Source organism: Anomaloglossus baeobatrachus, chromosome 2 (genome assembly GCF_048569485.1).
Source record: "Anomaloglossus baeobatrachus isolate aAnoBae1 chromosome 2, aAnoBae1.hap1, whole genome shotgun sequence".
Lineage (NCBI taxonomy): Eukaryota > Metazoa > Chordata > Amphibia > Anura > Aromobatidae > Anomaloglossus > Anomaloglossus baeobatrachus.
In genome coordinates, this window is record NC_134354.1 from 297,160,283 (window position 1) to 297,178,472 (window position 18,190).

An 18,190-nucleotide genomic window follows, 5' to 3' on the forward strand; every position below is an offset into this window, starting at 1 on the left:
TCCCCAGCCTCAGCCCCTCTCTGTCCCCAGCCTCAGCCCCTCTCTGTCCCCAGCCTCAGCCCCTCTCTGTCCCCAGCCTCAGCCCCTCTCTGTCCCCAGCCTCAGCCCCTCTCTGTCCCCAGCCTCAGCCCCTCTCTGTCCCCAGCCTCAGCCCCTCTCTGTCCCCAGCCTCAGCCCCTCTCTGTCCCCAGCCTCAGCCCCTCTCTGTCCCCAGCCTCAGCCCCTCTCTGTCCCCAGCCTCAGCCCCTCGCATCCACTCACTCACACCCGATCGCATCCACTCACACACACCCGATCGCATCCACTCACACACACCCGATCGCATCCACTCACACACACCCGATCGCATCCACTCACACACACCCGATCGCATGCACTCACACACACCCGATCGCATGCACTCACACACACCCGATCGCATCCACTCACACACACCCGATCGCATCCACTCACACACACCCGATCGCATCCACTCACACACACCCGATCGCATCCACTCACACACACCCGATCGCATCCACTCACAGACACTGGCGATATCGCACATACGCGCTGATACTCACAACATCCGGACATACCACATGCCTCTGGCCATGTGATCCTCCGTCAGGTCCTGGAAGATCACAACAGCACAGTATCGAGGCCGAGAAGCAAGCGATATCTCCAGATGCTGTGAGTGTGTGGATGCGATGTGTGTGTGAGGTGTGTGTGAGGTGTGTGTGAGGTGTGTGTGAGGTGTGTGTGAGGTGTGTGTGAGGTGTGTGTGAGGTGTGTGTGAGGTGTGTGTGAGGTGTGTGTGAGGTGTGTGAGAGGTGTGTGAGAGGTGTGTGTGAGGTGTGTGTGAGGTGTGTGTGAGGTGTGTGTGAGGTGTGTGTGAGGTGTGTGTGAGGTGTGTGTGAGGTGTGTGTGAGGTGTGTGTGAGTGCGATCTGATGTGTGTGTATGCGTGTGTGTGTGCTGTTATGTTTGTGCGTGTGGAAGTCGCGCCGCTGCAGGACCTTGATTTACTGGTAACTATGCAAGCATGGTTACCAGCGCAACACGTCCCCCGCTCGCACGGGAGCCAACACCAGCATACGGCGGCGGCGTACGCTGATGTGGGCTCCCGTTGGTGAGGGGGGTAAAGGGGGGGGGGGGGGGGGGGAGAGTACAGTACTCACCTGGGATTCGTGGCTCCGTGACCGTGTTAGTTCGGGGCAATGCGGGGGGGGGGGGGGGCGAGAGCTAACGTCTATTGCGTGAGGGGGGGGCGGGGCGTGGCGTGGGCAAGTTGCCAATGCCTGCAGGGTGCCGGGGCGAGAGGCCAATCTGTGGGGGGGGCAGAGCCTGGGCGAGCGGCTGGCCAATCCGTGTGGGGGCGCAGCCGGGGCGAGAGGCCAATCCGTGTGGGGGGGGCGGGGCCATGGCGAACCCAGCGGCCAATCAGCTTTGTGTCACCGTAAGGACATGTCACGGTGACACAATGTCACCGTGACACAATTTTGGAGCATGACAGACAGACAGACAGAATAAGGCAATTATATATATAGATATATATATATATATATATATATATACATACATACATACATACAGTACAGACCAAAAGTTTGTACACACCTTCTCATTCAAAGAGTTTTCTTTATTTTCAGGACTCTGAAAATTGTAGATTCACATCGAAGGCATCAACACTATGAATTAACACATGTGGAATGAAATACTTAAAAAAAATTGTGAAACAACTGAAAATGTCTTATATTTTAGGTTCTTCAAAGTAGCCACCTTTTGCTTTGATTACTGCTTTGCACACTCTTCGCATTCTCTTGATGAGCTTCAAGAGGTAGTCACCAGAGATGGTTTGCACTTCACAGGTGTGCCCTGTCAGGTTTAATAAGTGGGATTTCTTGCCTTATAAATGGGGTTGGGACCATCAGTTGTGTTGTGCAGAAGTCTGGTGGATACACAGCTGATAGTACTACTGAATAGACTGTTAGAATTTGTATTATGGCAAGAAATAAGCAGCTAAGAAAAACGAGTGGCCATCATTACTTTAAGAAATGAAGGTCAGTCAGTCCGAAAAATTGGGAAAACTTTAAAAGCTTCCAAGTGCACGGGTAAAAACCATCAAACACTACAAAGAAACTGGCTCACATGAAAGGAAGACCAAGAGTCACCTCTGCTGCGGAGGATAAGTTTATCCGAGTCACCAGCCTCAGAAATCGCAGGTTAAGGCTATGTGCGCACGTTGCGTAAATACATGCAGTTACGCTGCGCTTTGTAGCGCAGCGTAACTGCATGCGTCCTGCGTCCCCTGCAGTCTATGGAGATTGTGCAGGGGCCGTGCGCACGTGGCGCCTTAGAGCGCAGCGCTTCGGCTGCTGCCCGAAGCGCTGCGTTCCAAGAAGTGACATGTCACTTCTTCCGTGCGCTTTGCCGGCAGCTCCTGCTCTGTCTATGGCAGGAGCTGCAGGCAGAGCGCATGGAATCGGCTTTTTTTTTTTTTCTCTACGGACACTTTCTGCAGCGATTTGAAGCGCATGTGTGCTCTTCAGATCGCTGCAGAAATTTCTGCAGGGCTAGTACGCAACGTGCACACATAGCCTAACTGCAGCTCCGATTAGAGACCAGGTCAATCCCACACAGAGTTCTAGCAGCAGACACATCTCTAGAACAACTGATAAGAGGAGACTTTGTGCAGCAGGCCTTCATGGTAAAATAGCTGCTAGGAAACCACTGCTAAGGACAGGCAACAAGCAGAAGAGACTTGTTTGGGCTAAAGAACACAAGGAATGGACATTAGACCAGTGGAAATCTGAGCTTTGGTCTGATGCGTCCAAATTCTGAGATCTTTGGATCCAACCACCGTGTCTTTGCGCAATGCAGAAAAGTTGAACGGATGGACTCTACATGCCTGGTTCCCACCGTGAAGCATGGAGGAGGAGGCGTGATGGTGTGGGGGTGCTTTGCTGGTGACACTGTTGGGGATTTATTCAAAATTGAAGGCATACTGAACCAGCATGGCTACCACAGCATCTTGCAGCGGCATGCCATTTCATCCGGTTTGCGTTTAGTTGGACCATCATTTATTTTTCAACAGGGCAATGACCCCAAACACACCTCCAGGCTATGTAAGGGCTATATGACTAAGACTGAGAGTGATGGGGGTGCTATGCCACATGACCTGTTCTCCACAGTCACCAGACCTGAACCCAATCGAGATGGATCGCAGAATAAAGGCAAAAAGGGCCAACAAGTGCTAAGCATCTCTGGGAACTCCTTCAAGACTGTTGGAAGACCATTTCCGGTGCCTACCTTTTGAAGCTCATCAAGAGAATGCCAAGAGTGTGCAAAGCAGTAATCAAAGCAAAAGGTGGCTACTTTGAAGAACCTAGAATATAAGACATATTTTCAGTTGTTTCACACTTTTTTGTTAAGCATTTCATTCCACGTGTGTTATTTCACAGTTTTGATGCCTTCAATGTGAATCTACAATTTTCAGAGTCATGAAAATAAAGAAAACTCTTTGAATGAGAAAGTGTGTCCAAACGTTTGGTCTGTACTGTGTGTGTGTGTGTGTGTGTGTGTGTATGTATGTATGTATGTATGTATGTATGTGTGTATGTGTATGTGTGTGTATGTGTGTGTATGTATGTATGTATGTATGTATGTATGTATGTATGTATGTATGTATGTATGTATGTATGTATGTATGTATGTCTGTATGGAATATCTGGTTGAGAAACAGGAAATGTGTATTTAACGAAAAAATATTCATTATTATTTTTAAATTTCATATCACAAAATAAACCACACAGAAACATAAACCCTGAAATGTTGACATGGTCATACAAGTTACTTGGCCATTCACTAGTCTCATACTTCTGTTCTCTATATAAGACTTTTCAGAAGTCTTATTAATATCAGAGAATTAGTATGAGGGTAAAACCTGCATTAATAGATAACCACCACTTAATGATTAGTGGATCCCGTGTTAACGCATACATCCTCCCTCCCTGCCTTCATAATAACCTTCCCTCTGATTAGAACATGCTCATTTAGGAGTTTATCCAGATATTTCTTTATTTTTATACACACTACAGGACTAAACACTAAACAGGCAGGTAGTTGCTAACACTTCTGACTGAAAGCTGGAGGCAGCATGGAAGAAAAAAGTTCATTTTCTCATGGGAGCCACACACAGTGCAGCGGCCGCACGGCATCGGAATGCTACTAACCTGCAGATTAAAAGCAATTTTTTTTTACATGACAGGTTCCCTTTAATCAATCTAGTGTAAGTTGCACAATGCAATGACACATCTGGTGACTTGTTTATTTAGATCCCATTATTCACAACTTATATGCAACACCTGCTGCTACGTATTTCCAGTCTACTGTTATTACATTATATCAGCTTGAGTATAGCCACTCTAATTCATAATGATTTACATAACTATTCATTCCTAAATACAATCTGGCATATTTATAGTGCTGATATCGAACTATAACATAGAAGGGATAAAATATACATAAATCCCAATAACAGACTGGGATTTAACGATGAGGACCCTCCTGGCCTATCCTCTCCCATCTCCAAATTGGAATTCCTTGGTCAGGGTAACGGACAGATATAACAGAATTAAAATGGTAATAAAAATATAATTCCGTATCCCTTCCTTTCCCTGCTCTCTTTGTATAGCCCATTGGTACCTCTGTGGTGTGATTTTGGGCAGATGGCCATAACAATGGCCCTGTATGTGCCATAAGCCACAGCCATTCTGACAAACTGTCAGTCAAACACGAACAGATTAAATAATGCACTGTACTACACTGTAAAATCGTACAGAGTATTGTCAATGCAATCTAAGGCTATGTGCGCACTAGGCAGTTTTACCCGCGGATTTACCCGCGGTTTTGCTGCGGAAATTTCTTGAGAAATGTTTGAAATCTTTCCACAGACATTTCCCAGCAAAACCTATGGGGGAAAAAAAAAAAAGAGCTGTGCGCACTCTTTCTCAAACTTTCTTGAGAAAATGTGCATGTCACTTCTTTTCCGCAGGTACCTGCGGAATATCCCCGGTGTTTCACTCCATTCACTAATGTAATCGCGAAATCCCGGGGGTATACCGCAGGTAGCAAATGATGTGCGGTATACCCCCAGTATAGCCGCGATTTCCCTGCGGTAATGCTCATCGCTGCCTGCGGTTTTGCAGGGCGTGATGTCATTATGACAGAAGAGGAAGCGGAGCAGAGTAAACACACAGATCACACTCCCTGGACGCCGCACAGAAGCACTTCCGTGTGACGTCCGGCGGGTGCCCGTGCAGTCTATGTCCCGCTCCGGCCCCGCCGCTGCCAGCCCTGCAGTGTGTCAGTGTCTGCCCGCAGTATCGGCAGCTTGTCACCCTGCAGCGCAGGCAGACACTGACACACAGCAGTGCGTGCAGCCGCGGGGATGCCGAGCGCTGCTGTCAGGAGGCGAGATGAGATCATTACCTGCTGTGACGATCTCCTGCCTCCTGACGTCACCGCTGTCACTGCCGTCTATGCCCGCGGCCCGAGACTGTCACTAGCGGTGACGTCATAGGCTCTCGCGATACTGCAGACAACGCGGCGGGCATAAAAGTCAGTGACAGCGCTGATGGCAGGACTGCAGGAGATCATCACAGCAGGTAATGATCTCAACTATCCTCCTGACAGCAGCGCTCGGCATCCCCTGCAGTGACCTGGGCTGACCTATTGATGTTAGCTCAGGTCACTGCATTGCTCTCCCAGCCAATGGGGAACCTTCTGTTCTTCTCTTACTGGGACAGTGACTATGGTATAGATCGCCGTGGGACCCCCCCCCCTTATTGGATTACGCCGGACCCGGATTTGATTGTTCTTGTCAATCAATTGGTGAAAGAGGGAATGTGGGGAGTGTTTTTTCAAATAAAACTTTTTTTGTTGTCTATTTTTTATTTCTTACTGACTGGGTTGGTTATGTCAGGTATCTGATAGACACGTGACATCACGAAACCCAGGGCTTGATGCCAGGTGACATTACACATCTGGCATCAACCCCATATATTACCCCGTTTGCCACCGCACCAGGGCAACGGGATTAGTTGGGGCGAAGCGCCAGGATTGGCACGTCTAATGGATGCGCCACTTCTGGGGCGGCTGCGGCCTTCTATTTTTAGGCTGGGAAGTGTCCAATAACAGTGGACCTCCCTAGTCTGAGAATATCAGACCCCAGCTGTCCGCTTTACCTTGGCTGGTGATCCAATATGCGGGGGACCCACGTTTTTTGTTTTAAATTATTTATTTAATGTAAAATAACAGCGTGGGGTGCCCTCTGTTTTGGATTACCAGCCAAGGTGAAGCTGCCAGCTGTGGTCTGCAGGCTGCAGCCGTCTGCTTTACCCTAGCTGGCTACAAAAGATGGGGGGACCTCACGTCTTTTTTTTTTTTAATTATTTATTTATTGGCTAAATACAAGGCTAGGCACCTTTTAGTGCCACATGAAAGTCACTAAAGGGTGCCAGCTTAGAATATGCAGGGGGGTGGAACATTATATAGGTCTTTCTCATCTATCTATCTATCCATCCATCTTTCCCTCTATCCATTATCTGTCTATCGATTATCGATTATCTATATTATTTATTGCAGTTCAGCATAAAAAAACCGCAGGGACCAACCTGCGGAAAAACCGCGGCAAAATCGCATGCGGTTTTGGTGCGGTTTTTTACCGCAGGTGCAGTAATCTTCAACTTCCAGAAGTTTCTCAAGAAATTTTCTTGAGAAAAATCACTTTCCTAGTGCGCACATAGCCTAAGACTCCATGTTGCAGTAGTAAGTAGTGTAAAAAATATATGTAAAAAACAAAAAACAAAAAAAACCCCACAACAAATCGCAGTTTTAATTAACAAATAATTAATTGTATAAAAAAGAAACAGCAAAAACAACATATATTTGAAATTGCTGCATTGTTAACAACCTGTACCTTGTTTCCCAGCAAAATTGCTCCTGCTCGCTCACATATTGTCTGACGGAAGCGAAAGTAAAGTGGCCCATTAGAAACTCATGTGTTATAATGTCACATCGCTAGAGCAACATCCGCACCAGAGGTCAATACAGACTAATGAGATTAAACGGGTTTGTCCGAGTAGAGAACAATCCCCTTAAAGGGACTGTATCGCGTTTTTTTAGTTTTTTATCAAAATAAGTGATTCTGAAATGAAGTATTTCTAATTCAAAATGAAATTCGTAGCTTATTTAGTTTTTATGTAATTCTAATTTTACTGTATGCACTGGGGGCCATGTTGGATTTGCTGTGTCTGTAACGACAGTTCCACACTCCTTTATGGCAGCCCCTGTGCATAGAGAATAGTGGTCGCTATCCGACCCTATGTGTAGCGTTACAGTGGGTGTGTGCTGTGATCTGTACGCGCCCCCTGGGCTGTCCATATCACAGCAAAGGGCAGATATCAGCGCGATTTTTGTGGAGATTCAATCCATGCTCTTTGCGCCACTTTACACCTGTCAACCGCCGGGATGTAAGTCCGGTACGCCTCCACTCCCCCCGTTACCAATCACACAACCCTCCCTCCCTCTGTTCTCACCAGCCCCCGCCCCCTGCCGTTACCGTGTTATTAAATCACGTCCCTCCGCTGTCCCCAGCCCCGTTCTGGCGGCCGCCGGTGTGTGCGTCCTCCCTCTGCTCTCACCAGCCCCCTGCCGTTACCGTCTGTAATGAAACCCCCTCCCTCCCCCAGCTGTCCTCAGCCCCGTCCACGTGTGTGTGTGTGTGTGTGTGTGTGTGTGTGTGTCAACCCTTCCGCTTGCCACCCTGTGTGTACTGGTGATACTGTCTGCATGGTTGTTTATCTAATCCTCTCCTGTGTGATACTGTGTGCTGAGCTGTGTATCTAATCCTCCCGTGTGATACTGTCTGCTGAGCTGTGTATCTAATCCTCTCCTGTGTGATACTGTGTGCTGAGCTGTGTATCTAATCCTCCCGTGTGATACTGTCTGCTGAGCTGTGTATCTAATCCTCTGTGATACTGTATACTGAGCTGTATCTAATCCTCATGTGTGATACGGTGTGCTGAGTTGTGTATTTCTCTCCTGTGTGATACTGTCTGCACAGCTGTGTATCTAATCCTACCCTTATCCATCATATAGTGCCAACTACTGAGCCACCATATAGTGCCAACTACAGAGCCACCGTACTGTGCCAACTACAGAGCCACCGTACTGTGCCAACTACAGAGCCACCGTACTGTGCCAACTACAGAGCCACCGTACAGTGCCAACTACTGAGCCACCGTACAGTGCCAACTACTGAGCCACCGTACAGTGCCAACTACTGAGCCACCGTACTGTGCCAACTAGAGAGACAACTACTGAGCCACCATACAGTGCTAACTACTGAGCCACCATACGGTGCCAACTACTGAGCCACCGTACTGTGCCAACTACTGAGCCACCGTACTGTGCCAACTACTGAGCCACCGTACTGTGCCTACTAGAGAGACAACTACTGAGCCACCATACAGTGCTAACTACTGAGCCACCATACAGTGCCAACTACAGAGCCACCGTACAGTGCCAACTACAGAGCCACCGTACAGTGCAACTACAGAGCCACCGTACAGTGCAACTACAGAGCCACCGTACAGTGCCAACTACAGAGCCACCGTACAGTGCCAACTACAGAGCCACCGTACAGTGCCAACTACAGAGCCACCGTACAGTGCCAACTACAGAGCCACCGTACTGTGCCAACTACAGAGCCACCGTACTGTGCCAACTACAGAGCCACCGTACTGTGCCAACTACAGAGCCACCGTACTGTGCCAACTACAGAGCCACCGTACTGTGTTTTTTGTAGCAAAAAACGTACAAAAAAGCACCTGTTGCAAAAAAACGCGGCAACAACGCATGATTTTTTTACCACCTTTTTTTGCTGCGTTTTTGCTCACTGCGTTTTTATGCGTTTTTATCATTGAACAATGCCATTAAAGATTGTTTAAAAAATAAAAAAAATAAAAGGTCTGACATTTCCTTCTTCAATATGTTCTTCATTCTCCACTTGTGTATGCAGGAGAGCAGACAGCTGCAGAACTACAAGGCTCAGCATGCTCCATCCAGGACTGTATGCTGGAGGGACAGGCAGGGGGGAGTAGAACTACAAGGCTCAGCATACTCCATCTAATAGTGTATGCAGGAGAGCAGACAGCAGCTGCAGAACTACAAGGCTCAGCATCCTCCATCCAGGACTGTATGCAGTAGTTTTTTGCCCCCCAAAAAAATGACATGGGCTTCGCCATATTTTTGTATGCTAGCCAGGTACAGCAGGCAGGTACGGGCTGCCCCCAACCACCAGCTGCCTATTTGTACCAGGTTGTGAACCAAAAATATAGCAAAGCCCTTTTTTTTTTTTTTAAATTATTTCATGACTTTCATGAAATAATTAAAATAAAAAAAAGACATGGGCGTCGCCCAATTTTTGAGTCCAGCCAGGTACAATTAGGCAGCTGGGGATTGTAATATGCAGTGCAGAGTACCCAAGCTTTCTGGGCACACGTGCTGCGTATTGCAGTCCGCAGCCACCCCAGAAAATGGCGCTTTCATAAAAGAGCCATCTTCTGGTGCTGTATCCAACTCTTCCAGCTGCCCTGATGCCGGGTGGCTCGCTGGGTAATAATGGGGTTAGAGCTAGCTTTATATTATCAGCTGGCCCTAAGCCCGAAATTCATGGTGTCACGCCAATATTAGACATGGCCACAATGAATTTCTAGTAAAGATAAAATAAAACACAACAAAGAAAAATATTTTTATTAGAAATAAAACACAACACAATTAGTGACTCCATCTTTATTGAAATAAAGAACCCCCCTTCACAGTAATCCTGGGTCAAGGGTCCCGTGCCGTCCAATATCATCTGATCGGTTTGCTGGAAGGCATACCGATCAGATGTTGGGTCAGGATCAAGGATGTGAATCACAGCACACATCAGCTGATTGTATAAAAGCTGTTTATACAATCAGCTGATGCATCAGTGAAAAAAAAAAAAACCTACACACTTACGTGCTGGCTTCTGTCCGATCGCTGCAGGAGCTGCCGGTGATCAGCTGATAGTCTCCTGACGGCATCAGCTGATAGCCGGGCGGTTAAAAAGCCGGAGTCACCGCGAGACTTGCGATCAGCTGATGCGTCAGGTGACTGCATCAGGTGATCCTCCGCCAGGTCCTGCATCCATCGGACGAGCCTTGGAGCCGGCACACAGCCGCAGCGGTGGTACCGTAAGAGGAGCTGGAAGCGGGCATGACACCGGGAGTCTGCAGACAGGTGGGTATGTCTTTTTTTTTTTTTCTACTGTTCACGGGAGCGGGCCTGCCGCCCGTACGGGAGCGGGCCTGCCGCCCGCACGGGAGACTGACCCCACGGGAGCAGGCCTGCCGCCCGTACGGGAGCGGGCCTGCCGCCCGCACGGGAGACTGACCCCACGGGAGCGGGCCTGCCGGCCGCACGGGGGCGGGCCTGCCGCCTGCACGGGAGACTGACCCCACGGGAGCGGGTCTGCCGGCCGCACGGGAGCGGGTCTGCCGGCCGCACGGGAGCGGGCCTGCCGGCCGCACGGGAGCGGGCCTGCCGGCCGCACGGGAGCGGGCCTGCCGGCCGCACGGGAGCGGGCCTGCCGGCCGCACGGGAGCGGGCCTGCCGGCCGCACGGGAGCGGGCCTGCCGGCCGCACGGGAGCGGGCCTGCCGGCCGCACGGGAGCGGGCCTGCCGCCCGCACGGGAGCGGGCCTGCCGCCCGCACGGGAGCGGGCCTGCCGCCCGCACGGGAGCGGGCCTGCCGCCCGCACGGGAGCGGGCCTGCCGCCCGCACGGGAGACTGACCCCACGGGAGCGGGCCTGCCGGCCGCACAGGAGCGCAGGCCACACGGGAGCAGGCCTGCCGCCCGCACGGGAGACTGACCCCACGGGAGCGGGCCTGCCGCCCGCACAGGAGCGAGACTGATGACCCCACGGGAGCGGGCCTGCCGGCCGCACGGGAGTGGGCCTGCGGCCGCACGGCAGACTAATGACCACACGGGAGCGGGCCTGCCAGCCACATGGGAGCGGGCCTGCCGCCCGCACGGGGGACTGACCCCACGGGAGCGGGCCTGCGGCCGCACAGGAGACTAATGACCGCACGGGAGCGGGCCTGCGGCCGCACGGGAGACTGATGACCGCAGTCTGTATATATATGTATAAATGTGTTTCTACTTTACTTCCGGGTGGAGCTGTACAATTCATATACAGTCACCCAGAAAATGGCGACACATTACTATGAAATACACCTCCTCCCCTTTTGGGTGCAGTGTAACACCCAAAAGGGAGGAGAATAGGCATGTCATCTAGTGACTGCCCAAATATGCAGCTATCGTAATTCTACTAAGGATCACTATAGCTTTTGGATGTGTACACAGGAAGATGCTCCCCCTACTGGCAATTATAAGTATTTTTAATATAAAAGTTTTATTTTACATATTTAAAAGTTGAAATACATTAAGAAAATAGTTGTTACACACTTATAATAATATTGTTAGCTGACTTGGCCTACAAAAAAAAAAAAATTAGACGATACAGTCCCTTTAATATGGCAACCAAATTTTAAGAATAGAATTCTTTACTGTAAATCAACTCAATCTAGTTTCAGCTTTGAAAACTGTATAAGAAAGTAAAAGTAGCTTTGGTGGCAGGTGCAGGAAAGGTATGCTTACCATGTAAAATTTCTGAGTCATCTTCAACAAAATCAATATCCCTTAGATCCCATTCTGCATAGTTGTCAAACTCCTAGAATACAAGAGACAAAAATTTAAAGAAAAAGAAAAAATAAAAAGAAAAATTATATATTTTTTTAGCAGTTTATTTACCTATTTCTATATATGGGGGCTTTTGCCTCTCTTTCCTTCTTATTATATCCTTTCTATGCTTCACCTATACCCTTCCAGCCCTCTGCTGTATGTACTTGGTCTCATGCACTTTGGCTTTCTCTTTTTCATCACTGAGTGCACACCACTTGCCTTCGCAGGCGCGCAGAGCACTGATCATCCGACGACACTCTGCATTTTCTGGATACCACTGGCACTATGACCATGCCCAGACAGTCAGATGACCCCGCGCTCACAGGATATCAGTCGCGGGCATAGAACAGGGCGCTGCACCAGACGCTGCTCCCGCTCACTCCACACTACAGGTCGGTATCTCTTTTCCTCTTGATTTGATTCAGGCGCTTGTTTCATTTAACACTAGAAGTCCCAGAAATTTCGAGCTCCATATGGTTCCAATGGTAGAAACGTTAAATGACCCCTCTCTGGGACTTCTAGTGTTAAGGGCCGAACTAGGGATTTCACGCTGAGCATACATGGAGTTTTATTGTGGTTCTTTTTTTTGTGACACATTAAGGGTCTCTCTTTGGAGGATCCTTTTTTTCCTCCCTCTCTCCCTTATAAGGTATTTTGGTTCTCGATATTCTTATTTCTTTGTCTTTCTGAATATTCCCTTTTTCCCTGCTCTTTTTTTTTTTTTTCTTTCTCTGTTTATATCAACATTAAATTAACATGTTGTTATATTTACGCACTTTTTTTTTTTTTACAGCGGCCTTTACCCATGAGACTTTATACTCTTATATGTCAAACAATCTGCAACCCATCTTTAATTATTAATGCCTGGTCCTTATTAACATTTGATATTCACATTTGTCCTCTTTATTGATTCTTGATGCTATAATGTCATGGTTGTTGTGTTTGTGCCCCTTTTTGTTCTATTACACTGCATACTAGATCTTTATATATCATACTTAGTCTCTTGTTGAATATTATTCCTGATGTTTTTATGTATCTGTAGTCTCGTAAATCTTCCTTGAAAAAGGCTAGAAACTAAGCAAAGACGTTGGTCCTCTTTTGGTTTGCTTTTTTTGTTTATTAATTTTGAGGCAGCCTTATGCTAACTAAAAAAAAAAAAAAACCGTTTACTTTGCAACTTTTTCGCTTTGTTCTTTACTTTTGGAGTGCCAGTATTCTGTATATGCTGATCTTTTTTTCTGGCCACCCACTCTTTTTAAACAGGAAGTGAGAATACCCAATTTTGGTGAGATATATATATATATATATATATATATATATAAAATATATTTTATATTGTATTATATATTTACATATACATAAATACATAATCCTGCAATTACAAATCTATAGCACTATAAGCAAAGCTTAATTGACAGTGCCAAGATTAAATTTCTCTACTAGTCCCGATGTACTATATTTAGTGCTGAGCGGACCCTGACAGTACTGACTGTAAACGTCCGGATCCGCGCGGTTTCAGAGCTATCCCCGGGCCGGACCCGGGATTCCAGCTGCACGATCCGGAATCGGCAATTAATAAAAATGTTAAAAAACAATAAATAAATGAGCGTTTCATACTTACCAGACTCTGTCATGGCGGCACACTTGCTTCCAGGTCGCGCTTTCACTTCCTGTGCTGTGCACGCAGTCACACAGCTGTCCGTGCTTTCCCCGCCCACCGGCCGTCCTCTCAGCTGTGATTGGTTCCTGGCTGACGCGCCCCCAGCCTGTGACAGCTCTGCCGTGCAGTCATCGCAGCTCAGTAATAGGCTGCTAGGCTGCACTCAGAGCGGGCAGCCGTGCTCTATGGCTGCTCGCTGTGACATGTAGCAGAGATGGATGTGTTGCCGCTGGATGTCGTGTGGATTACGCCGGAGGGCTGTGGTGGGATAATAAAAAGAGGTGAAGGAGGAGGCTGCGTTTCTACTTTATTCCAAATAAAGGATTTCCCTGTGTCTTGTTTATTTACTGTAATTTACAGGTTTGTGATGCGGGTATCTCACAGACGCCAATGCGATCACAAACCTGGGGTTTAATAACAGCCGTGCGCTGTTATTAACCCCTGCTATTACCTTGATTGCCACCGCACCAGGGCAATCAAGATGAGCCGATATCGCACCGGAATGGCCACATCTAACAGATGCGACCATACCTGGCGGCTGCGGGATGAGGATATACCAGCCCCCGGCCGGCGTTATCATGGCTGGGAATGAAAATTGGGGGGGACCGCACGTCATTTTTTTATTTTAATTATTTATTTAAATTTAAAAACAAAAAAAACGCATACGGTTTATCTTAGGCAGCAGTCACAGTGAGGGACTCCCACAAGTGTGACATCGCAGCACAGCCGCACACATATCTGACAGGAGCGTGCATGTGTTTCTAGGTACATGCACGCTCATGTTCAGAAAATAGTAGGCTGTGACGGGCGCTGTCAGACCCGCATGAGTCTGACAGCGCATCACCGACGCAGCTGCACACTTCTGACAGGAGCGTGCATGTGTTTCTAGGTACATGCACGCTCATGTTCAGACAGGCGTCAAAACACTACGATTTTTTGCTAGGAGGTGTAGATTGGATGCAGAAATATGGTGTAAAAATCACAGCATCAAATTTGCATCCCTTGGCCACCAAAAATAAAAAAAAAAAATTTAAAAAAAATCTGCCACAGGTGGAAATTTGGTGCTGAAAGCTGGTGCAGACGATTTCAGCACCAAATGTGCACCTCCTGGCAAAAAACCGCGGCAAAAATCACAGAAAAATAACCGCGGCAAAAAACGCGGCATAAAAATTGCGTCAATACACCGTGATTTTTTGCCAGGAGGTGTAGATTGGATGCAGGAATATGGTATAAAAATTTCAGCACAAAATCTGCATCTCTTAGTCAAAAAAACTGCGCTTTTTCTGCTAGGAGATGCAGGTCTGTGAGGTCTGTGAACTCCGTGACCTCCACCTGAGGTCAGGTTACCTGCGATCACAGATGAAGGACCATGGGAACTTCCAGCTGTGACCACAAATGACCTGAGTGACGTCACCGCTCAATGCGCAGCTCATTCATTCTCTGGAGCTCACAGAGAGCGGTCGGTCGTGCCGCTCTCTGTGATATTCAGATGTAGCAGAGCTGAAGCGGCGTAGGACTTCTCCTGTGGATTACGTCGGAGCTGCAGGGTATTTGGGGGTTAATAAAGTGGTGAAGGAGGAGTGTTTTGTATTTTATTCCAAATAAAAGGATTTTTCTGTGTGTCTTTGTTTATTTACATTGATCAATGCGATTGCTAAATATCTCCTTTTTCCTAATATTCATGGCAGGTATGCAATTCATTATTCACATGTTCAAATTAGCAAGTAGCATTTTTCATTGTTTATTCCAATATTTTTCCATATGCTTGAGGCATTATACCATTATCTATGTTTGATGTGCAGCCTTATTCTTGTATAGTATGTATTTTTTGGCTTGCACTCATAATATATATATATATATTAGTGCTCACTTCAGTTATCCTATTCAGTTATTTGTTTATTTACTGTCATTTACAGGTTTGTGTGATGCAGGTATCTGATAGACGCCTGTGCCATCACACAAACCTAGGGTTTAGCAGCAGCCGTGCGCCGCTGCTAATCCTATTACCCCGACTGGCACCGCATCACGCCAGCGGGAAGAGCCAGTAGCGCACACCGGTATGTCGCATCTAACAGATGCGACATACCGGACGGCTGCGGGCTGAGGATGTACCAGCCCCCGGCCGGCGTTATGGCTGGATGTGAAGATTAGGGGGGACCGCACGTCATTTTTTTTTTACTTTCACCGGAGTCACACGTGCGAGGGGCTCACGCGAGTCTGCCATGGCAGCACCCGGCAGTCTCGCACGTGTGACTCCGGGCACTGTATACACAGCACATATACTGCGCGATGGCTGAGGCTGCAGCTGAGCGCTATAACTGTGCTGCCGAGCGTTTACTACTGTGAACTGACCGACAGACTGTACTGCTTTCCCCGCCCACCGGCCGTCCTGTGATTGGTTGCAGTTAGCTGCCACGCTGCCGCTCAGGATGGGGGTGTGTCTAACTGCAACCAACACGTGCCGGTGGGTGGGGAAAACCATGAATATTGAATTGTCGGCTCCGGAAGGTAACAGTGTGACCCGGAAGGAGTGTGCCGCCATGGCAGCACCTCGGTGAGTATGCCACGCTCGCTCCTAGCCCCCTAGCCCCTCCACAAACGTTTTTACCCTCCGGATTCCGGTCCCCATTGACTTATATGGGCACCGGATTCCGGAGCGGATCGGATTCTTTTTTAAATCTGTTCGTGATCCACCGGCCCCGGATTATTGGCCGTTCGATCAACTCTAACTGTATTTCTTGTTGGCACTGTAGATTCTGGAACATGAGCAAATTCTGTCTCAACTGCTGCCTCTAGAAAGAAATACCTCTGGTCTAACGAAGCGTGAGGTATCTATTGTTCATCTGCTTACTTTATTTATGTATCAGGCATGTCACCCTATGTTATGATGCATGATTGATGTGGCAATGTGATCACTGTAATTTGTATGCTTCACTGATACGGTGATAAGGACTCTATATACAATGTATTTTTATCAAGGCCTTATTCATCACCATAACTAAGAAATATCCTTTGTGAGTGGCAAGCATTTTCCCTTGATGCTGATTTATATACAATTTACCAGTGTTGCAGTATCTCTATCATTTGTCAAAACGTAATATTTTAAATACTTTTAATGTCGTATGTTTATTATATGTTTATAAAAACTTTTGTACTTTGCACTATATTCCATGTAGTTCTGTTTTTCAATCTTTGGAGACAGTTAATAAACCTAGGGTACTAGATATACTTGTCAGCTATGGGACATTGTCCCATGTAGACAACTAAGCGTTAATGGATTAAATTAAGGTCTATAGGCTTAGAAAGTGAGGTTTGTACAAGGGACTGCTGATAAGTCTTTGGCTTTACCCAGAAATAAACGAGATAGAATGATGAATCTTTACATTTATTCCACATACTCTCCACTGATGTCAACACACTTCTTACATCGGTATTCCAAGTTCTGTAAGCCTAGCAAAAAGAAGGATTTCAGTTGTGCCTCAAACCAGGCATCCGTAGCAGCCATGGCATCAGAAATGGTGTGAAATTTGGTATCCTTGAGGTGTTTATTCAGGTTTAGAAACACAGGATATAGTCAGAGAGAGCTAGATCTGGTGAATAAAGGTGGGTGGTCAACCAGCTGGAAGCCCAGCTCTGCCAGTTTTGTCGTGATCACTTGTGCAGTGTGAGATGAGGCGTTGTCTTGCAGGAACAAGATTCCTTTCGACAGCTTGCCTCGCTTTTTGGCCTTCAGAGCTGCCTTCAATTGGTCCAAAAGTTCACTGTAATACCTTGCATTGATGGTGGAACCCTTTTGAAGGTAGTCTACTAGCAGCATGCTCTCCTTATCCCAGAACACAGACACCATCACTTTAGTGGCTGATTTTTTCACCCTGAACTTCTTTGGATAAGGAGAATCACTGTGCCTCCACTCTTAACTGCTCCTTGTTTTCATGGTCATACAAATAAATCCAGGTCTCATTCATAGTGACCAGTCAATCCAGGAAGTTATTATCAGTCCGGAAACACTAACAAATGGACTGGGAAGTTTTCACTCGCGTGCTTCTCTGATTTGTCGTCATTTGAGGACCCACTTTGTAGATAGCTTCCTCATGTCCAAATGTCCATAGGTAATGACACAAACATGTTCACGGAAAATCCCCTCGATATCGGCTATTGCTTTAGCTGAAATTAGTCTATTCTCCAGTATCAAGTTGTACATAGCATCGGCGATCTCTGGAACAACCACTCTCGTTCGGACTTTCCTCATCATTGGTACTGAAGTGGCCAGTTTTAAATTTGGCAACCCAGTACTTAACTGTGGAATATGAAGGGCATTGATCCCCCAATGTCTGCGACATATCACCATGAATATCCTTCACGGACTTTCCTTGCAGAAACAAGAATTTTATCACTCATCCTCTTCCTCTGCTCTCAGTTGCTGTGTATATCGCATTAGACTATGCCATTTTGTTTTCCCACGTGCGTAGAACACTGTTGCCATAAGCATCAAACACAAAATTTTGAAAACATATATTAGACACATAAGGCTTTCATGTGATGTAACATTCATTACCAAAGAAACAAAAAAAAAAGATCACAGCAGCCTCTCGTAATTGGATTGAAAACTGGCTCAAAGTTTGCAACTTAACAGTTGAGGTGAATAATTGAATGGTCTCAGGTTATAAGTAGTGGACCCCAAGATTCAGTAGTACAGCGTGTAAAATAAGTGTTGAA

The 18,190-nt window shown here is 47.2% G+C and overlaps 1 protein-coding gene across 2 annotated transcripts in view; it reads right to left on the bottom strand.

Moving 5' to 3' along the window:
* Positions 1-18,190, bottom strand: part of TADA2A (transcriptional adaptor 2A) — a 187,145-nt gene that overhangs the window by 100,278 nt on the left and 68,677 nt on the right. For both annotated transcript variants that reach the window (XM_075333839.1, XM_075333840.1), the window contains exon 7: positions 11,731-11,803. In XM_075333839.1, coding sequence (XP_075189954.1) covers positions 11,731-11,803 — 73 coding nt within the window. The remainder of the gene's footprint in view (positions 1-11,730; positions 11,804-18,190) is intronic.